This window comes from Synchiropus splendidus, chromosome 7 (genome assembly GCF_027744825.2).
Source record: "Synchiropus splendidus isolate RoL2022-P1 chromosome 7, RoL_Sspl_1.0, whole genome shotgun sequence".
NCBI classification, from domain to species: Eukaryota; Metazoa; Chordata; class Actinopteri; order Syngnathiformes; family Callionymidae; genus Synchiropus; species Synchiropus splendidus.
Genome location: NC_071340.1, coordinates 12,630,333 through 12,653,074, shown reverse-complemented (window position 1 = coordinate 12,653,074; position 22,742 = coordinate 12,630,333). Strand labels below are relative to the sequence as shown.

The following is a 22,742-nucleotide window of genomic DNA, read 5'->3' as shown; positions in this document are numbered from 1 at the left end:
CTTCAGTCAGGCAGTTTTTTTTTTTATTAAATGCTTTTATTACTCGAGACCGGACACATTTATAAAAAAAAAAAAAAAAAAAAACACCACAAGACATTCTTTTTTTAATGATACTAAAAGTGAAAACGGATGTACTGAACTACTCTAAACTGAGACATCAACCTTGACAACATCAAAAAAGAGAGTTCAGATGGAACATTCGCGGAATGTCCCTTTAAGAGTAAGCTCGGCATGTAAACACAGTCAGTCCCTGCTTCTGTCTACAGTAAGAAAAGCTTCAAAAGCAATTTCAAGGCTGAAGTGCACAGACCTGGGTGGTTTGGGTCAGGGTCCAAGAGTTTGGCGACTCCACCGTGTCAACAGACCCCCACGTGTCGTGCGCATCGAAAAAGAAGTGTGTCGACCGGAACTAGACGGTAGGAACTAGGAAACGTACATTACACAGGCTTGGAAAAAATGCTGCCTACCTCACCAAAAGTACATGAGCACAAAACAGAAATCCTCTACAGTCCAAAGCAAAATCCGCTATAAAGAAGTTTATCCCAGTGAGCTGCTCTCTGGGTCAGGTCCGGGAACAGCTCGAGGCCGTGACACTTGATCCCTGCGATCACTCTGTTCTTCCAGCGTTCAAATTTACAGTAGAAATGAAAACACAGCGGGAATCATCCTGTGGAAAATGTCTTTTAAAAGAATTCCAAAAAGTCTCATTAGCCAAAACACTCTCATTTGGTTTAAACTTTGGTTCCACCAAGTCTCTCCAGTGCCAATCCTCTGGTCCAGATTTTCACTTGAAATGATTCTCCTCCATTTGCGGAGAGTCTAGTTGGTGCAGGTGTTGATGTTCTTGCCGTCCGCTGCGTCCTCCACCAGAGCTAAGTGGTAGTCTGTGGAGAGAGTGAAGTGGGACACACAGCCCACCAGGCCCCCCACGTACTGCCGGTTGGTGTGCAGCGCCACCTCCTTCATGCCGCCTGTGGAGGGAAAACACACAAAGGTGAATGATGAGGAGCAGGACGGATGGCGACGGTGTGAGTGCGGTGAGGTTGGAGCCACGTACCGACATACAGCGGCCCGTTTATGTTGAGCTGCCTCATCTTGCCCTGCGCTCTGCTGGTTTTCACACCGTAGTCATCTACTGTCAGCTTCCCCGACTGGCCTTCCCTGAAAAACAATCCAACCATTCCAGCTGCACTGGTACGAAATCATTTCAACCGCCATTTTTCTATTGAAATAATTGAATTTTTCCTACTTGACTGTAATATATGATGAATCATCACCATGTTGTGAAAGCTGAGTCAGCACAAAATGTATGGTCAGGGCAGTTATTCAAGCAGAAATCCTTGATATTTGCCGAGCAATCTGGTCTCACGCTTTCATGGGACTGTATGACATGGACTCTAAAGCAGTGATTCTTAACCACTGGGTCAGTGGATGGGCCATGAGCGCTTCCTAGAGGGCCGCAAAAAGTTTTTTGTTATACACCTTTGGGCCGTGAGACACTCAGTTTTAATACATTAGCCACATATGGTGGCAGTAGTGTGTCACTGCATTGACTTGACTGCTGCAAATCTGTGATAGGAAAAATGATAAAGAAAGTGATGTCAGCCCAATAGTAAAACAAAAAATTCAAGATTTTTTTTTTTCTTCTTGAAGCGGTTTTGAAATTGTGATAATTTTATTTACACTACACTTATATCTTCTTTGTAGTTTAGATAAAATACATTATTTTTTTATGACATTTAGACATGTTTTTTTATATTTATTTTATTTAGTTTTTCCAATTTTCTCAACAGTTCGCATCAAGGGTATTTTTTCCTTTTGTAAATTAGATAAAGTCCAATAGTAAAAAAAAAAAATCAAGAATTATGTTTTTCTTGTTGAAGCAGTTTTGAAACGGTGATACTTTTATTTACACTTCACTTACATCTTCTTTGTAGTTTAAATAAAATACACATTTTATTTTATGACACTTAGACATGTTTTTTAATATTTATTTTATTTAGTATTTTATTCAGCATTTTATACAGTTTTTCCAATTGTCTCAACAGTTTGCATCAAGAGTATTTTTGCCTTTTTTTCTTTTGTGAAATCGATAAACATGACTTGCACCTGGTTCTGCGGCTGGTTGGACTTTTCATTGACAAATAAATATCTTTGTGATGATCACATGGTTTCATGTCATTTCACAAGGTTTCGTTTTGTTAACGTGTAAGTAGATTAAATATGGTATTGATCACAAATAAAATCAAGAGTCATGAATCAGTTCTATTACTTGAATGGGGCCCAGGTCCATTTGTTTGTGGAAATGTGGGCCCCAAGATCAAAAAGCTTGAGAACCCCTGCTCTAAAGCACTCGCTGACTGACGAAACATTCCGAGAGAGAGAGAGGGTACAGAGCCGACAGATTCCCAGCCTCTGTCACCATTGCTTACCTCACTGCTTTAACTCTGTGCCACTTTCCGTCGCTGAAGGTCCCGTTCACCACGATGTTGGCAGGTCCGCTGCCCAAGTTGTAACTGAAGCAGCATGGGAGAGAAAAACGATGCAGACAATTGGGGTTTTGTTTAGAAACAACATCTTCAGGGAGGTCCTCCTAGCTAGACAGTAGCCCATCATCTTTTGAGCCTGTCCCAGATGTCTTTCCGTCCCTGCCCCAAGTTGGTGGTGTATGTAACCACCACAACAAACTGACGTGTCATCCTTGGTCCTGAAGGCGCAGCACTAATCCTTCTTTACTACTTCACTACTGCTGTCTGTCGTGTACCTGAATATCAGAGCTCCATCCTTCAGCCCCAGCGACAGGTAGTCACTGTTGGGTCTCATGGGACTGTCCCCGCGCCACAGCAGCAAGCCGTCCTTGGCTGTGCTCTTGAACCGCATGAAGAGGTTGGTCCTGGCCCCGGATATTCTGCAGGAGGGATGGACATCAAAAAGCTGTGCGAGTTGTACGAGGTGCTCCGGCATCCATAAATTACACACCTGCGAATACCAACCTTTTGAGAATATCTCTGCTGTCATACGTGAGATAACTTCTGCCGATGAACTGCGGGATCTCAATGGCCTCGGTGACGGCTGGGGAGAAAACTGCACTTACTCCAAACGATCACAAGGTGGCAGCCTTTACAGCTTGAATCAGACTCACTGTTCAGGCAGTAATTTCCACACTCTGGAATTGAGGAAGCAAAGCTCCATGTTAAGAGAAGTTAGTCAGATAACAACATGAAACACACACAGACACACACCTTTCTGGCAGTTCCTGCCATCGTACCCCAGCGGGCAGTCGCACTCGTACCCGTCCCACTTGGGCCTGCAGGTCCCGCCGTTGGCGCAGGGGCTCTCCACGCAGGGATGCGGGGAGTTGGCAATGTTCACTCCTCCGGCGGATCCCGACGTGATCGGAAGGGTGCGGTCGTTGAGTATGAGCTGAAGAGAGGCCGACGATGAAGTTGACCCGACACCTTTGACCCACGTGCCGAAGACTTTACCTTCTGAACGATTCCAGTGAAGGGCTTGACCACGCCTGCCGTCGTCTTGGTCTTGTCATATCGGGGCACTCCGCCAATGTAGAGAGGTGAGCTGCAGTTGATCTGGGTGAAAGCTCCCTGCAGACACAAGCAGGCTGTTATTCGATTCTCTCTTTTGTTATCGCTTCATTTCATGCTAGCGTCAGTCAATTCTCTACTTGAAAAATGTTGAAAAGTGGAAATGGAAATACACAAGATGAAGCAGGAGGGAGAAAAATACAGTACAATTAGAGCGCCCACGATCAATGGCAATAAACACAGCTTTTCATCTTTAAACTTTCCATTGTCAGACTGCTGTTTGAAATTTAAAAGGTTGCTTTGTTCCTTCTCCATCCTCTCACATGGTTCATTACAGTTCGAGTGAAACTCATGAGTCGTGTGAGCGGAGACCTCAGTGAATCCTTCCACGGGTCTCTGGTCGTCCACCTGCAGGATTCCACTCTTGGCCGTGCGAGACACCCTCAGTTCGTGCCAGGCGTCCAGGCTGATCTGCTCCTGGCTCCTGCAGTGGTTACGTCATGATTAACAACCACAGACCACATCACAAGTGAAACAACAACAGAAACCAGAGAACGAATTAACCCTGTTCATTATTCTCTCGCCCCCAACTCTGTCTTCCATCTTTCGTGAATCAGTGTTGCCGTTTTTGGACCAGTGACTCGGATGACTAGCACCATATATATGGGCGGCTTCAGGTCATAACATGTTGTCGACCACAGTACGCCAATGAGAGACTTGCAATCGGATCATCTGTATTCATAGATGGCGGAGATGGAGCATCATACCTCAGCACGGCTCCTCCAGAGCCACAGTCAAATCTGAACTCCACATATCTGTCCACCATGTTGATGGCCAGGAAGTCTCCACTGTCTGCATCGTCGCTGTAGAGCAGAGTCCCGTCAGGTGTCGAGGGACGAAACGTCAGCTCAAACTCCATGAAGGAGAGGAAGCTCTGGGAGAACTGGGGCCACGGTATCACAGCGTAGGAAAACACAGTTTCATTGAAGAGCGGCGAGGACACAGAGAAGCCTGCCGTGAAAGGAGAAGAAAACACAAAGTGAGTCACTGTTCAACTGCGGCGTAATTACCGGAAGACTTATGATGACGGTCTTCAGAGATGGAGGAACAAACCAAGAGTTGACTCACTCTCTTCGCAAAGTTCTCCTCGGAAACCGAGTGGGCACAGACAAATGAAGCCGTCAGCACGATTTGGGAAGCAGAGGCCGCCGTTGGCACATCTCACCAGGTCACACACGCTGTCACTGCACTCTCCTGAGGAGGAGAAACAAGAGATAAACCATGGTTCAGCAGCCACTGAAGCGTGTCCTCGTCCTGTTGTTCAAGTCATCTCATCGACAAACACATCCTCACCGATATCAGCTCCACTCAGCGCTCGACCCAGCGGCCAGGGTCTGATGTCTGTGGCCTTGTTGTTGACGGTCAGACTCTGCATGCAGCCAACAAAGCCACGATTCGTCCCTGTCGCCCGGACTAGCCAGTACGCACTTGGTGACCCGCCCACATACAGCGGGGAGCGGAATGTGATCTTGGTATACTGGCCCTGCGACACATACAACATGGTTCCTTGTTCATTGACTGACTTGACTGACAGTCATGTAAATCCCAAGTGACATCAAACATAGAAAAACACCGCTCAGTAAATGTGATCTTCATTTGGAAGTATTCAGGTTACCTCTGAACGTCCAGATATCGGGTTGTCATTGTCCATTCGCAGCCACCCGCTCATGCCGTCTCTGAAGATGGTGACTGTGTGCCACTGACCCACGACGATGGCACTTTCACTGATGATCTGAGCAGCTCCGGTTCCACAATTAAACCTGGTGGGAACAAAAATACTTGAGGATGGTGTTTTACCTTATGCACTCTTCTAAATTCTCATCAAGCCTAACTGACATCATGTGAAAAGAAAATGTTTTCCTAGTGAGAAGACCCAACTCGATAATAAACTATAATTCACAGATTATTTTCCTCATTTCAACGCCACCGCTTTTCTCTTTCTGCTGACCTGTAGTGCAACTTCCCTCGCACCAGAGCCAGAGATATGAAATCTCCTCGACCATGTTCGTTCTCACCGCAGTACAACAGCAAACCCTCCTCCGAGTCCGCCTAGAGCCGGAGAAACACTGTTGCTGCATCAGGCTGATCCAAACTGGCAAAGCCCGTGAACTGAACTCTACACGCTCACCTTAAACTCCACAGTGATCTGGAACGTCTGGTAAGAATTTTTCAGGGGTTCAAATGTCATATGGGAGTAGCCATAGAACCTGGGGAAGTTGACGCTTAGCACTGAAGTGCAGAGAAAGAATGTTATCTCAGAGGGTTTATATTTTAGGTAACCAACATGAATTCACTCACCGTCAGAACAGAAGTCCCCCTTTCGTCCGAGGTTGCAGTGGCAGCGAGAGCCACCACCTTCATAGTCGCTGAGGCAGAAGCTGTCAGCTGGACACACGGTGTCCTCACAGCTCAGGTCATACACGCGAGGAACATCTCCCTTCCACTGGGATAGTGCCGGGGTTGTTGTTGTGGTGGTGGTGGGCAAGGTGGTGCTGATAATGTGAACAACAAGAACAATGAAATGAGACCAAACATTCGCCACATTCATCTTTCTGTGGCAACTCCCACTCCAACTGAAGGACACCCTCTGTCAAATGCCTCCCTCACCTGACTCAACCAGCAACTTCCCTTTGATCCACCTCAAGAAAACAAACCTCAAGCCTCCTCTGGGAGTCATTTCCATGATAGACAAATGAAGGAAAACAAGGCCCTTCACCTCCCAGTCAAGTGTCAGAACACTTTATTTATGGTGAATTAGTCATAGGCTGAAAACACCGCATTTTAGTCTGTGGCTTTTTACTGTAATTACAAGACAAGAAAAATTGGTGACAATTAGGATGCTCAAGATGTTTTTCAATTGTACTCTGCAAAACTGTTAAGCTTTCTTCTTGGCAGCCATTCACTGCACTACGGCACACAATAACAACCGCTTGCAATGTACAGGTTTTCTCAGTCCAACTGGGGGAGACTGGGTCATCATGATCCAAGGTCACACAAACATTTTAACAGCGCTGTTCAAACAGCCACAGTTTTTCTCTGAACTATCTTTCAGGCTTGTTCAGCTTATTTGAAAAGTTTTCAGTTTATAATTTAATGGACAACTCACAGAACATACCTTGTGGTCGTCGGCATGGTAGTGGGCTCAACGGTGCTCTTCGGAGTCTGGGATGTTGTTGGAAAAATGAGATCTGTGAAGTCAAGTCGGGCGGAGGACGTGGTATACGGTGGCGCACCCTCGGTCACAAGGGGAGGAGCGATGGTGTTCATGCGATAGACGACGTTCTGACCCGATGGACCAGAGCGTGAACGCAGCTGCGACTTGCTCTTGTCTTCATTGATTCCCGGGAACGGCTTTAGCTGATGCAACAAACAACGACACAAACGTATTCGCACTAGTTGTGAACAGCGCTTTCAAAGTCAGCGCAGACTTACTTCTTCAATAAAGACGTCATAGTCAGAATCATCAATGTCAAAATCATCGTCATCCTTGTCCCCCATGTCGGTGTAGTAGCGTCCATAATCCCCACTGCCAACTTCCGAAGGTCCTGCGGGGAAAATGAAACTGCATCAAAGTAAATGTATTTATTTACCTGTCGTGCCACAAATGGTGTCTGCACCCTTGTTGAACTGCAATCGTTTGCTCAGTGCTATTCATTTTTAGGCTGTTTATGGAGCCATGACAGTGAAAACGATGATGGTGACTGGGTCACATGTTCCCTTCACACAGCTACAATGTTCACGAAAGTGGGATGGACAGCATGAAGTTGTTATGGTGGTGGTAACAGCTCACTCAAGACACACACATTCTACCTGTGATTCTGTACCAAGGCTGCTGCACCACATACTCAAAAGTATTTCCTCCAATCAGAGTGGCGGCTTAGAAGGAAAGCCACACAATAACAAAGTGAGGACAACGTGTAACGCACTCTTTCTCTCGAGAAATATTTTCTGGCCAGATAAACGTTGAAAAATGTCGGGTATTGATCTGCATTTTGGCATGATGAGGAATTATGTCTCAATTTCATTCCCACCCACTGCTGCTTATTATTGCTTGTATAGATTCCACATTTTTTCAAGGTGAAAATAAAAGCTAGTTCAAATGAATATTTTGCTTAAACAATGAGAGCGCTGCATTGACTACTCTCTTCACAGCTGGAGCCGTCTAACTGCACAGCACAGTAGCCTTCACTTGTTCCCCTTGACAATCTTATTGGTTGTGAGATGTGAAGCAATAAGAGGCATTCCATGGACGGAGGAAATGAAATTGAATTATCGGGCAGATGAAGAGGGCTTATTAGAGCAGCCTAATGACATTAATTCTGCGATACTGAGCCGGCGAGGTGAAGGGGGAGCAAAACCCCATAATCTGCTGTTGTGTAACAATCCCCCTCAATCCGCTTCACCCCACAAAACAGGCGTAAACACTTGACTGTATTGGGAAGAGCAGTGGAGTGGAGCATGTTCGTGGTCGCAGCCCTCCCAGTGAGGGCAGGAGAGGGGTCCTAAATGTCCTTCATCCAGTCAGACTCCAACTGAACCAGCTTCCATTCCCTGCTGAGAAACCACGCCTCCCTCCTCAGGCCCTTCTGCCTGCCTCTATTTTGAATTAAACAGCACAACTTTCGACAAGAACAGACTTTCTAACACGGTGCAAGTTATCTGTCACACCGACTCAATAGACTTCATTCATCTGTGAAGTAACGGGAATATATTTGCCTCTGATAATCTCATGCTCAATGCTCATTAATGTCAGCATCAATGCTCGGTTTTTAATCCATCTGTCGTGTCTGTAGGTGGCACACTCTTGGGACAATGTGTGTTTGTGTGCTTTAATATCAATCCCGCCAGCAGCCCCTCCCCCACGCTGAACATCACAATAATCATGGGAATGGCAGTATTGCTCCACATCTCCATCATGTCAAGGCTGCAGGGGAAACCCCTCTGACACACAGACAGGTGCTGTCCTACATTCCAGCGATCCATACCCAAACATGTCACTTCCATTTTGAATCAGGGGTGGATATGTTTCTTGTGCGAGCATGCGCCAGACCAACACAGGGAGTAAACAAACAAGTCAGGAAAAACACGACGCTGTCAAATAATACAACACCATTGGATGAACGTCGCTGTATTGTTAAATGTCAGAGAACCCTACCGTTCACCTCCAAACAAAAGTTTAAATACTGATATAGATCACATAGCTGTAGCTCATGAGCAAACGTAGCAGGTGAAAATAGCCACACTTTTGTCGGCACCACCTCTGCATTCAGATTTATTCTTACCCAGAGTGCGCACTGGATTGTTGACGTGGCTGGGTGGGCTGGCTCCATGAACATTGACCGCTCTGATGACAAACTGGTACTCCGTTTGTGGCAGCAAGCCTTTCAAAACCATAGAATTGGACTCAATAGGCTCCCGGATGTATGTCCACTCTGTGTCCATCTCTGGCCTGCGGGTGACAAAAATTTCAAAAACCAACCATCCAAATGTGTCGACAACAACAACAGAATAAATATTTATTGCCATACTGCTCTTTTTTTAGTTGATGTAGGAAAAATGGCCACGAAGAACACTCTTGTATGAAAACAAAACACTGTAAAAGCAGTGATTTTGCAAAAGGCACTGTGGCAGGAAGTGACAGTTTCTCATCGGCTTTGTTCAGAGCATGTTGTGACGAGCGGGTGAACCCGGGTGCACGAAGCAGCAGCTCCACGGAATCTGAACTACTGATTTCGTTTTGCTTGCCATTCATGCAAACTTTTTTTCTCCCTTTTAGTTTTATTATCTTCAGCGTCTTTATTTTAGGCTTTTTCTTCAGTTCCCAGTTGTGTCTGAGAACTCCTCCTAAGGTTATTACTCTGTCATTCACTACGATAAAGTCCCTTCGGAGTTTACCGGATTTTCTTACTTTACTTTTCTACTGCAGACACTTCTCAACAGACTTGTATGTTTTAGCCTCAACCACTTTAACACCAACAACATCCTCCCGAGTCACACCTATTTTCTCCATGACCTCACATTTGTATCACCATCTCCAACCGACCCCATGTTGCTCCCCTCCACCTGTCCAAGTGGCTGGTCTCCCTAACTTCATCACATCATCAGTCCCTAAAAAGATGCTTTTTGCAAATCACATTCCTCAGAGTTCTTTTGTTTAGTGATGATGAAGTGTATGAATAAACAATTAACATCTTCAAAAGATTGCTTTTGGTTTCTGACAGCTTCATTTTCATTTTCTAAGTCTCAGCTTCCTCTTCTATTATCCCCCACTCACAATAGACTCACGTCCAATTGCCTCAGTGTGTCGCTTTATAAGAGTTCACTTTTGCTGCTGAGAAAATGAGATGCATAAAGTCCCACCTCAACAGAGAGACACAATGTCCACGCACATTATATCTCTCTGCAGAGTTGTTTTGGATTTATTTAGGCTCGGAACTATGGTCCTCATCCCACTTGACTTGACCTTTTCAGAGCAATTTGAAGTCTCAACTTGATGGAGCCAACAACAACACATGATCTGCAAAACGCAGAAATGAGTTCCTCATGTCACAGAATCCAGAGGGCCTACTGACTTCATCTAGAAATTCTAGAAGATCTACAGCAGTTTTTCAAGATCAAACAGTCGTATAGGGATTAAATAGTCAGTCATGATGTGCTGGTGACCTCATACGCCAGGGGTGTCAAACTGGTCCTCAAAGGACTACAGTGGCTACAGGCTTCTGTTCCAACCATTCAAGAGCACACCATCATACAAACCAGGTGAGATGGTGGTTGGGATGCACTGAATTGAAATTGAAAGAATTTACTTTTCAAACAATAATAATAATAATATAAAAAAATAATACACGGGTTGGACAGAATAATGTAAACACCTTAAAGCTTTTTTTTTTAGCTTCAAGGTGTTTCCATTATTCTGTCCAACCCCTGTCTGTATATAATATAAATATAAAGTAAAAAGAAGGCTGTAGATAGTTTGGTTGACAATGCTGTATGCAGACTTTGGATCACACATAGCACTGATGCGCCGCCATGATAACGGTCAGAACCGGGGCCTAGACACCATGGCCGACAAAGAAGTGATCCGATAAAGAGGAAAAGTGTGACACCCGGGTCGGAAAGTGTAACTCATTTCCACTTGTGTTGAACCGCTCCTGTTCAGTCACCAACCAACCGGGCAGTGAGCCGCAGAGTCGGTGCTGTCACCGATGAAAGTGGAGGATTGTGTTGCCAGAATTTTCTCGGCACTTGTATTTAAAAAAAAACACATTCTGTCACACCGCGTTGTTCATGACAAGTATAAATGATCGTTCAGGCTGCACTGCACGGTGTTTGATCGTGTCACACGCCACTATTCGGCAGCGGTGGCGAAGAGTGACACATTGCCTTTTTTTCCTACTGAAGCCTGTAATCGGTTGAATGTCAGGTGTTGCTTGTTTCACCTGACACCTGACTGGTTAACCTATATGTGCTGGCAGAGTCGGATCAGTTTAACACCCCTTTATACACATTGCACACCTCCCACAGCAAACTCAGAGAAACTTGGATAAATTATTTCCCCGAGTCAGTTAATACTGACCTGATATAAGCAACCAGGAAGTGGAGGACAGGTGAACTTCCCTCACTCTCTCCTTGCTGCCATGACAATGCGAGTTCGGTGTCGGAGATTGCCATGACGACAGGTTGAGTGGGGGGTGAAGGGGACATGCACATTTCTAAGAACGGAGGAAGAAACTCTTTTCAGGCAAATCATAGCGAAAGTGCATTTGAGAGGGGAAATGAAAGCCTGATAAGTAAATGCTTTTATTCTCACAGTCTTACCATGTGCGGCGGTGCTGACATCTCTCGGCATGCTAGGTCGGCCTTCGCCAGCCCAACCGTAGGCGCCCACACTCACTCTGTATTTGGTGTTGACCTTTAATTTACCAATATCCACATCCTTACAACGACATGTGGCAAAAAGGAAGGAGAGTCAGTGGAACAAGATGAGGAGAATGAAGGAGCGTGAACAATGTTGAAAATAAAGTGGAGGGACAAAAGAACAAGGGTACATTAGTGATGGAAAACCTCTCAGAACCCTGAAAGTGTCGTTCACATATGTTGGAAATGATAAGAGGCAAATCAAATACAAGGCAAGGAGAGGGTGTTTACTATTATCTGTAAGAAATTGACTTACAAAGCCCGCTTGTCCATCAAATTGTCCCTGTGAGGAAATAAAAGTAAAAATGTTCAGACAGTTCTAGGGAAGACAAGAGTACACGAAATGAATGGGAAGATGAAAAAAAACAGACATCAAATTTCATATGTGTGTGTTTCATATGTTCAATGTAAGCATCTAAAAGAAGAATCAAAACTCACAGTTGTCAGCATGTCCAAGCTGAGTGGAACCTCCAACAAGGAGGCGGTGCCTGCTGTTCGACTGTTCTTTACCTCTGTGTAAAACACCTGAAACACATTCAAATGTGTTCAAATTTAGCCAGTTTCATCGAAACAAAATCAAATGAGAGTGTTCATAAATGTAGCCGATAAATCACCCGGCTGCTACTTTTGATGAGCAACACTTACTAATGATCACATAGTCACTAATTTAATTCCCTGTTTCACCAACATGCGGCTATCAGATGTAATTTATTCTTCTCACCACTAGGGACCGCATGTTTCCATTACAGTACAGTGGTACCTCAGTTTTAGAACGTCCCGGACTACAAACAAATCGGAGTTCGAACAAACGCCCCCTAAAAAAAGCCGGAAAAAACACATCAGCTGACCCATGACGCGCTTTGTTATTGTGTATAACGCAGCCTCTTTATGAAGACGTGTCCCATTAGGTCCATTTACTGACTGTTTTTTCTTCATATTGAGGTGTAAAACCTCGACACCTCCGAGGCTGGAGCGCTCACTCCAGGGTTTGACGTCCTGTTGTCGGCTGGAGACAGGGATGAGGCGAGTCTGGGACAGAGCGTGACTTGGTTTATGACTTTGTCACAGCCAAACTGCACAGAAGCGCACATTCAGAGCTGGACACGCACCGGGCACCTCTTCACTTCTGGAGAGACGTCACTCACTCAGCAACCCCTCCCACATGCAGCGGCCACACACATAGAGGAACAGCGCACCTGCAGCAGACACTCTACATTCACTCCTACAAAAGACTATTTTAAGGCTTGGAACGCATTAGTTCGTTTTCCATTCATTGTCATGGGAAAAATCGATTCAGATTTCAAACAAATCGCTTCTCGAACGGCCATCTAGAACGAACTGTGGTGGAGAACCGAGGCACCACTGTACCACTTATCAAATGACTGCAATAGACTTTAGCGGATCAGTTACTCGGATCAAACTTGGTAGGACTGGAAATGAAGATTACAGACAACATACAAAACGTTCTCTGAAGTCAGACACCCATGGATGAGCGTAAACAAGATCCAAACAAGAAATGATAAGAGGAAACCAGATTAATAATGGACTTTAGAATTGATTGGATACATGAAAGCACTGATCTATCTGTGAGTAGTGGGGAAGCAAGGAGTAATCCTCTTAGAGAGGACATATGGTCCAGAGCACAGTGCACACTTTTCCAACTGATCCAGACTGTGAAGGGTTTATTCAAATCAAACTTTAGAGTTGCATGAGCCCGAGACACTACAGAGACCCGACTAGTGCTGTTTCAAGCACATTCAGTCTAATGGATGGAAAGATTTGTGACTGTCACCCAGAAAGCTTCAGCCCTGGTGAAAGTATAAATCAGACCTTTATGAGCTTCCATCAGAACACAAATATCAATTTGGCCCTCAAGGTTGGCGTGGTGGACAGGCAGTTTTAAAACTACATAAAGCGATAGTTTTCGACAGCTCCCACAGCAAAATGTTGAAACCTGGTTTATATTAGGCTTTTTCTTGGAGTCCGAGCTGGAAACCTTGTACTTTGATTCTCACTGTGAAAAGAACCATTGTCTTTAAGAGAGAAAAGCCTGGCAGTTTTGCTTTGATTTTTCACTGCACCAGCACCAGACAGTCAACAATAGAGACTCAAAATACATTTAATTGTGAGCTGTTGAACTTGTTGTTAAACGGACAGCTTGCAAAGTCGACACAGAAACGATGCATGTGTTCATTAAGTACCTTGTATCCGGTGATGGTGCTTACGTGACGTCGGGGCATCTTCCATCGGACTCGAAAAGCCGTGCAGTTGACTGTCTCCAACTGGATGTCTAATGGAGGACTGAGACGATCTGTTCAATTTGAACACAGAAAAAAAGAAATCATGAATTACACATTTCTTCTCTTGTCATGTGGGTTACTCCAGAACAGAGGTGGTGACACCTCATTGGTTGAACTGGGTTTTTTGGAACAGGTGGCGGAGCATTTCCCTCATCCCCGCAAAAAAAAGAAAACAAAACAAGTAGAACGCAGCCTATAAAGACGCAACAGAGAAACAATGAATCAGAGGGGAACGTTTTGATATTCACTGAATTGGAGACAATAAAAATGTTTATAACCATGAGCAATGTTCCCTCTAATTTTGTCTGAGCAAACTCAAACTCACTGAGTGGTCACCTGGACCACTGTGAGCGACCTGTCGTTGTCGGCTGTGGTGACAGCTGTAATAGGTTATAAGCCTTTAAAGAATATATATTAAAAAACATTTACAATTTTCACACATTGAGGAATGGAACATGTGTGAAATGTAAAAACAAAAAGGTAGAAATAAAAGCCTTTCAATTGTCTTTGAATTGTATAGAATCTTTACATATTACTTATGTAGTATATTCACAATATATTACATCAAGAATCTTCCAATACAATGAGTAAACTAAATACCCGCTGGATATCAAGGAACTTCAAGCAACTTTTACAAACATTTATCCTTTCTCAAACTGACTGATAAGGCTCATGAATCTTGTGAGACTGAATTTTGTCCACTTGAGGCTTCTGCCTCTGTGACTGCTTGTAATGGAACAGTGTGCCTGAGTGGATCAGGGTAAAATGAACAAGGAACAGGTTTCTTTCACTGACTACACAGGTCATTTCCTCACCTGACTTGTGTGTATTCTCCGTGTAATGTCATCTCAAACCTGCACTGCAACGATTCTCTCTCCTCCGCCCCAATTGGCTCAGTGCATATGGACATTTTGACCGACCACGAGCGACTTTAAGAGAAATCAGCTTTTAAACATCTGCCAGCCAATAGTTCACTGCTGAACTGTTGAACTGTTCATTCAGTTGTGTATGTAGCGGTGACCTTAAGCACCGCTGCACCGCAGGAATGGTGGGAAATGCAGATGGGTAAGAAGCGCCGTAGTCCAGAAATTGCGGTAATTTATATTCAATTCAGTATTCAGTTTTGTTTCAAATCGTATCAGCAGTGCGCAGTTGCGCACGTGCGCAGTTTAGAGGGAACATTGATCATGAGAAGTAGATCTATGTCCGTTGAGCAGCGGCTCGTCTCTTTGTACGCCCAGCCAGAATACGCAACTTGAGTTCCACAAGCAAAGGACAGTTATTCAGATGTTTCTTTCAGGATTTTTATGTGAAAAACACACTGAATACTGTCACATTCACGTCCACTTCCATGATGTGTCATGTGTTATCAGTTTGTTTCAATGCTTCCACTTCATTTCAGTCGATTGCTCACGTGAGAGTTCATCTTTAAAAAGAGATGGTTTTTCTGAAAGCGCGGCGGCTCTGGTTTAAACCGTGGCGGTGCGTCACACTCATGTAGTGGAAACCCTGAACTGTGTGTGCTTGATAAGTCGGAACAAAAAGCTGCACCCACTCTGCCCTTTCTGAAACGGTTTGGTCCCCTGCTCTAGAAAGCCCTTTGAAAAATGTCAAGTGAGGCCATGCATACATCTCCACTGGCACGTTGTAGCTGTGGTCCTGCAGCTAAACAATGCTTGTGCCAAAGTACCTTCAGACTTGATTCATGACATTGTAAACCTCTCCTTAGAGGTAGGTTTTCTATCATCATTGGTGGCATGTGTAGTTAATAGTCACCGATAGTAGTTTGGTAACTTTTATTCCTCAATGTTCTGTCACAATCTGTCACGAAAAACTTTGCAATATCTCATAAAGCTTCAAAGTTTTGAGTTCATCAAAGCTACAAACATAAAAATTCTGCCATCTGAATGATGCATCCAGTTGCAAACAATCAATTATATCAAATCTGCATAAAACCTTTTTTTGCAGTGTGGGAGTTCAAATAACATGTATTCAGTGGCAGGTGTCGATCACTTTGCCTTTTCTGTCTGTATGCTGACAGGAATGTGTGAAAAATGGGTCAACCTTGGTGCAGCCAGGAGTTTTAAGTGCTCTCATGGTTAAACTGCCATAATTGTTGATGACTAAACACACTGTTTGAAATGTTTCAGGAGATGGTGATTGGACCTGAGAGGCCTGTCTAGGAGCAATAGAAGTACAGTGGTACCTCGGTTCTCCACCACAATCCGTTCCAGACGGCCGTTCGAGAAGCGATTTGTTCGAAATCTGAATCGATTTTTCCCATTACAATGAATGGAAAAAGAAATAATGCGTTCCAAGCCTTAAAATAGTCTTTTGTAGGAGTGAATGTAGAGTGTCTGCTGCAGGTGCGCTGTTCCTCTATGTGTGTGGCCGCTGCATGTGGGAGGGGTTGCCGAGTGAGTGACGTCTCTCCAGAAGTGAAGAGGTGCCCGGTGCGTGTCCAGCTCTGAATGTGCGCTTCTGTGCAGTGCGTTAAACCTCAATATGAAGACAAAACAGTCAGTAAATGTAGTCAGTAAACAGTAAACGGGACACGTCTGCATACAGAGGCTGCGTTATACACAATAACAAAGCGCGTTGTGGGTCAGCTGATCGGTCCGCATGCGTTTTTTCCGGCTTTTTGGGGGGGCATTCGAGTTCTGGACTTTTGTTCGAAATCCAAAGCAAAAAAATCTCACATTTTTTGTTCGAACTCCGATTTGTTCGAATTACAAGATGTTCGAAAACCAAGGTTCCACTGTACTTAAAACCAACTCAACGAGCAACAGTATGAGCAATGCTTTTACAGAAGGAGAAAAGAATGACATGAACCTTGAAAGCAACCTGCCAACACATCCATCCATGGGTCACATATGTAGAGAATGTGCCACTCAAATTGGTACTTCAGCCACAGACACAGTGACTTCACAACAGATTCATCGATGGCCAGGCTCATTAAGCCACCTCTGAAACAAGCACTGGCCACTGATCATAAACAACTGAAACATCAATTGGAATTAGAAAGATTCCCACTGACTTGTCCCTTTACTTGTTCAACTGAACATTGGAACAGTTGGAAAAGGGACGCAGAATACCTGGTTACACGTAGCGTATCACTCATGATGGGTTGGGGTGAGGGTTTCGTGTTGAAAATGAACGGCGAATTGAAACTGGGGTCAAAGTCAAATTTGTTGTCTCAGTAAAACCCTTTTAATGGTGGTCCACATTTTGAGATCTAAAATCTGATGCCAAGCTACACTGAAGCTGAGCTATACACAACAGAGTCCCTTTAAAACAACTTACCTTTGTTTAAGTTTATTAAGATGGTCTACACAGAACTGTAAAACACTGTATTGTTCGCATGCTTGCACCTTTGTGTCTTGTATTCACACATTCATCGTGCTCATTCTGACTGCCTCTGACTCTTACTGACATATTTTTTTCCCTTGTCAAATTGGATGTGGTACACCAAGGCTAGTAAGGTGTGGGAGGGATGCTGTGAGTGCGAGCTGCTTTCAGCACTGACTCATTCTCTTATTGGCTTGGTTTTTGTTTATCTTTTTTTTTTTTAATTCAAGTTCAATCTGTTAATAAATGTGCGAGTAATGCACAGCTTTAGTCGCGATTTCAGCAACCAGGTGTGAATTGCTCTTTCATTTACATTGTTAACCTAAACTGTGCTTCCGCCTTCTATTTCTTTTGTACCTGCTTTGGATGACATCATGTTCCACAGACAGGTTCTGATTGTGTCTCCAGAGGTTATTCCAGCTTTCTTTCACACCAGATTAATCAAAATGGATCATATTTTTACCAGTCTTGTGAGGCTTCAAAAATTATTCGTTCATCCAAATGAGATGTATATTTTTGGTGGCATCGTTGACGTTAATGTATTATAATATATTGAATCTAAGGGGGTCACCACAGAGGATCAGCTGATCTACATATTTCTTTTGGCCAAGGTTTAAGGTCTGACAACCTCCTGGTGGAGCTGCCCCAAATTACTTTTTGGGTCTGTGCATGAGCTGTCAAAACCAGCCAAAGCGAGAAACACAATCACTGGAAAAGGCAGAAGCGACCAAACAGATAAACTGATCTTGAAATGCAAATTGCCTTCTAATAATAGATACATTTTGACCACAGATATCATATTTACATGTCTATTTTTAGGAAGAACAGGCAGATTTGTCTTTGATATAAACCACTGTCTCAGGCTGTTGGAGAAGATTCAATTCTCAAAATGGGTTCTGTATGTCAACACAATGAGCATGTGAAACAAAAAAGATTGGTGGGTAAGACAAATTTTAACTTCAATCTTTGGGGCTGGACCTATTCGTACTAGAGCTCAACAAAGCCGTCTTTCAGGATGTCATTCAGCTGTCTAGCTCAGGGGTGGGCGACCAGTCAGAGGCTTAGAGCCACATTGTTTCACGGTGTTGCTGAAAAGAGCCACATCCTACAAATATGTGAGGCTGTAAGGCTCTCCTCACACAGCTGGTCATGTGACTTAGCGGCAGTGTAGCGGTTAAAGCACGTCCCTGCGTGTCTCACAAGGTTGCTGGTTCGTGTCCGGCGTACGTGTCTTGTACATGTACTTTTAAAATTCATACATTTTACCATGATCCTCCTTGAAATATCAAGCTGCGTACATAGACGTGTGTGGTTTTTTTTTTTACATAACTCATGCCACCAATAATGTGGCCCCGATCTGTGTGTGAGCGACGCTGCAGACTGGAGCGTCTCGGCTTCATGTAGTGTAGTTTAGGGGAATGACAAAGTGAAACACAAAACTAAGTCATGTAAACCGTGTTGACCGTTGATCTGGTGATGGTACAAGTCCAAGTTGGACCTCGACTCACATTGGCTCTGAACATGCTCCCAGCAGAAGGGGGTTTTGGGGGAGGCTGGTGGGGGGGGGTCACTTGGCGCACGTGCTGCGAGGTTTATTGTTTATGTTTCACAGTTAAATGCAAGTCTTTGAACAATAGCTGCGGGTTGGCCTCCACTAGCTGGATAATAAGTGAAGAACATAACAATTTACCCCACAGAAATGTATCAAGAGAACACAGTGGTTTGGGTGTTTAAAAAGAACAAAACAGCATGTTGCAATGACAATTGATTGATGATCTTTTGTCACATTTCAGTGTATTAAGTGAGAAAATGCTCTTTTAGCCTGCAATCTGACATCATCAAAGATGAGCGCAATTTTAAAAGGTGAAATTGCACTTTGATCGTAGGTGCACACACGCTCTGATTTTAAACAGGCACATCTTCAACACGTTGTTTTCGTTTGCAAATGTAATGTGTGGAAATCTCCCTCCTTCTGAGCTTCAATTGCTCTCTGTACAATTCTTGACTGTGCAAGCAAATTAGTATACGCAGACTGGGTCGCCCACAACTGCGCCCCAGAGTGACCCAAGTGTAATCGAGCACAAACAAGTCAGCAAGATGACTGGTGGGGGAGACATAAGAGTCAAGTATATCTGCGACATCCTGAGACAGATAAAGCAAAAAGCTATTCAGCGCAGCCACAACAGAAGAAGAGGCCAGGAGATAAGTGGGAGGAGCAACATACACAGCGTGAGGTGACAGTCGGCTCAACTTTGCTTTGTGTTTGTGCCAGTTAAACCGAAACTGTCCTTCTACTTAACTTGCTGTCTAATGTCGTAAACCCTGATGTTACTGATCAGCTTTTTTTTTTGTCTTAACCAATTGCTGTCTCATGCATTTAAACATTATTTTGTTTTAATATGGTCAACCAGTCACTTTCACCACCAACATGTAACTGTATACTAGTGTATATCTGCCAGTAAATAATGCTAAATCACTATTGAATTTCACCAATAACTGTGTCACACACACGTGTTACTAAAGAGGTAATGCTTTCAACAGAACTAACAAAAAAACATTGGTACAACCAGCTTGCTGGTGATGTGAGTCATCAGGCTTTCTCCAAAACGTGATGAAGGGAAAAACCAGCAAATGTCTCTAGAAGTCTGAAAGAAAGAACTCCAGTCCAACTCTGTATCGCAGTTCTCAGAGCTGATAGACGTACAGTGTTTCTGTGACAGTCCATGGATGCAGAGAGAGAAAAAGCTCAGAGCGAAAGGCAGTGAAGTCCAAGGAGGACAGACTCTGGGAAGACTCAGAATGACTGGAAATAAAGTCAACGCTCTGCCAATATTAAGGTCTGAATATCTTACATTATCTTGTGGACTTAATTTACACCTCTCAGACGACACGGCGGACCAGTTGGGTTTGAGTCTTGGATTCATGTTGGCAGCAGCTCAGCCATGATCAGAGCTGCTCTCCCCAAGTGTACCGACGTGCCTGCACAAGCCTGGTGGCATGTTCACCCAACTTCCACCCTGGATCAGAAACTGACCAAGGAGCCTGCCTCACACAATATAAGTGATGATAAGTGAGATGTTTTACTTGTGTTGTGTTGTACATTGATACATGCGTGCACGACCGTGTGACTTTAAATGCAGACGCAGCCGAATTGAAATCAATATTAGCACCAAAATCATATCGCAGAACGGTCTTTAGTTTTCAGTTTTGTTTTTTTTTATCCTGGTGCAGTCCACCAGAGGGTGCTGAACAGGTCCGAGCGACGCAAAGGTACAGTGGTATTGGTCAATGGCTCTTCCAATCGGGCAAATATAAACGACTAAGGGAAAACTTGAGATGTTGCTCGTGAAAGAGTAAAGTGTTCGCTTGGTGATCTTCCCTGACAGTTGTGGTTGCCAGCACAATAAATTGTTTTAGAGGGAAAATGCAAGTGATACTGCTGGTGCAGTACGACATATGTAGTCAGACATCAAATGCCTCAGTAACTAAAAAGTCAAAGAAAACAACGATGATGATGATGATGATGACGCCTGTCATGAAGGTGATCAGTTGGTATTTTGTACTTTATACGTTACTCAATAATGAGGTCAAATCAGGCTCCTTCATCGGGAAACCAGTTGTGATGTTTCAACCCACTGATAGAGTTCAATGGCACAGACGTTGGGTGTCAGTCTCAAACCACAACTAATAATGGAGACAGAAAGATAAGCGGATAGCATCTCTCTCTCTCACACACACACACACACACAGAATTTAAAATATGGATATAGATCAGGTTATTGACTTACCAGACCTCCGAACATTTGACTTTCTGGCACAAAAGCAAACGCTGCCGAGGCAAACGACAAAGACAATAGCGCGCAGCAGACGCCTTCCTTGACATGTAGAATCCATGTTTCATTCAGCTGTGGACTCCTCAAATGTTCATCGTGAACGATGGTGACGGCGGGTGTAAAAACAAAGTAAATCAATTTAGGCGCAAAAAAAAAAAACTTGCGCGCAACAGTCTTCCCGACTCGGAAAAGCAATCCAGCAGAAGAAGGCAGCTCTGGGTTGACACTGATAAGATTACTGTCGGTAAAAGATCAGTGGGTTGGAGCCTTTAACGCACAGACAAGCAGAGGAAGAGGCAGACGCACTTTGGATCAACACGCGCGCTGAGAGACAACGGAGAGGTCAGACGCCGTCGACGGTGCGCACAAGCGCGCAACTATGAGCGGAGATGGCGCATCGTTTTTACGCATGAATGTCATTTCGGTGTCACGCTGAGAAGGCAGTCAGATGAGATGAGTAGTGAAGTGCAGGAACGGGGAGCCATTTAGAGATAAGAAGATAATGAGCGTCTAATCCCAACACTGGCCACAGATGGAGAGCGGGTCAGAGAGGAGCCGCTCGACCTGAGGACCAGCAACAAGTTCATTGTGTCACACAACACTCCACTCACCCATCGATTTAACGCATAAAACAGCTTCATTCATGGATGTCACTTACAAAAAGGGTTCGCTTTTATTTTGGCTATATTTGTTTTCCTGTTTTCACCGGTTGTTCTTCCCGAGAACATGACTGATGATGCGCCTGTTTCAGGTCCTTTTCTCTTCGTATTTGTTTCCTGCACACTTGAGTCTTAAGAGTTAAATTGGTCAGTCCTGTTCGAGCACGTGCTTTCTGTTTTCATTCCCTTTGTTGTCTCTGTCGTGCCTGCAGGTTTCCACCAGCATGTTTTTATTTGTACTTTATTCCTCCCTTGACTTTTTTGACTGCCATATTACTGTCTTTAACTGGACTTGTATTTAGTTTGTCTGTACCCTACTAGTATGGACTGACCACCTTGTGAAAGTGTGTTTCATTGTGCTCAGATTCTCATTTGTTCTCCCTTTCCAGATTATTTCCTCAGTTCGACGTGTTATCCTCCTGTCATTTTGTCCATAAATGAATACATTTTTTTGTCTTTCATCCATGTTGTCAAGCGCCTTGCTGCAAGATTACCGCTCGCACTTGGGTTCCGTGTGCACACTGTCCCTATCAATTTGTTCATTTGCTTGTGAAACCGCTACCTTGTGAGAGTCAAGAACTAATCATGATGACTGTCACATCTGTGTTTCAATTCATCCATAGATACTGGGTGTGCTTCTTTAGAGGTGTCATATTCTCAGAGCTCAGAGAGATTCCGTGTAATGACGAGAGTTCCGATCATAACCTGTCATAACTGAGTCAGTCATAGGCACATGATGGACAGCGTTCTTGTCATAGACGTTGACTACCTAAATGGCTGCAGTAAATAAAAGTCACTTGTTAATCTAGTCACAGGGGTTTTTGGCACAATTTGGACATTTTCATCTGAACTCTGCAGGCACTTTACTGTGTTCAGGCCAAAGTCACGGGTGTTGGGCCACAGTTTTGTGAAAAAAAAAAGTTGAAAGATACAGAGGCGTCGTAGCACCAGGTTGGGTAACCCTGTGAATCACCTTATCAAACAAATGACCTTACATTTTTGGTCATCATAGGAGTTAATCCATCCCAATAAATGTGTTGGTTCATTGACGCACATTTAAGAATAACTGTGAATTGAATGACA

At 44.1% G+C, this 22,742-nt stretch overlaps 1 protein-coding gene across 3 annotated transcripts; it reads right to left on the bottom strand.

The window, feature by feature from the left end:
- Positions 1–48: 48 nt before the first annotated feature.
- On the bottom strand, positions 49–21,443 carry LOC128763061 (pikachurin). 3 transcript variants are annotated; one of them, XM_053871801.1, is made up of 25 exons: positions 20,956–21,443; positions 13,721–13,830; positions 11,958–12,044; positions 11,776–11,802; positions 11,421–11,538; positions 11,179–11,314; positions 8,885–9,051; positions 7,035–7,147; positions 6,718–6,959; positions 5,901–6,094; positions 5,731–5,831; positions 5,551–5,651; positions 5,218–5,362; positions 4,896–5,085; positions 4,671–4,796; positions 4,310–4,553; positions 3,915–4,026; positions 3,486–3,602; positions 3,243–3,423; positions 3,143–3,166; positions 2,994–3,072; positions 2,765–2,908; positions 2,433–2,516; positions 1,058–1,161; positions 49–971 (listed from the first exon to the last, which is right to left on the bottom strand). In XM_053871801.1, exons 1-25 carry the CDS (start codon positions 21,059–21,061, stop codon positions 820–822), a joined length of 3,204 nt encoding a protein of 1,067 aa, XP_053727776.1. In that variant the 5' UTR covers positions 21,062–21,443; the 3' UTR covers positions 49–819. The 3 variants fall into 3 exon arrangements, 2 of the variants coding, with proteins under 2 accessions (XP_053727776.1, XP_053727777.1); XR_008415605.1 differs by lacking the exons at positions 49–971; positions 1,058–1,161 and having other exon boundaries at positions 2,427–2,516; positions 2,980–3,072; XM_053871802.1 differs by lacking the exons at positions 3,243–3,423; positions 3,486–3,602; positions 3,915–4,026; ... (14 more) ...; positions 13,721–13,830; positions 20,956–21,443 and having other exon boundaries at positions 2,980–3,072; positions 3,143–3,163.
- Positions 21,444–22,742: the final 1,299 nt, after the last annotated feature.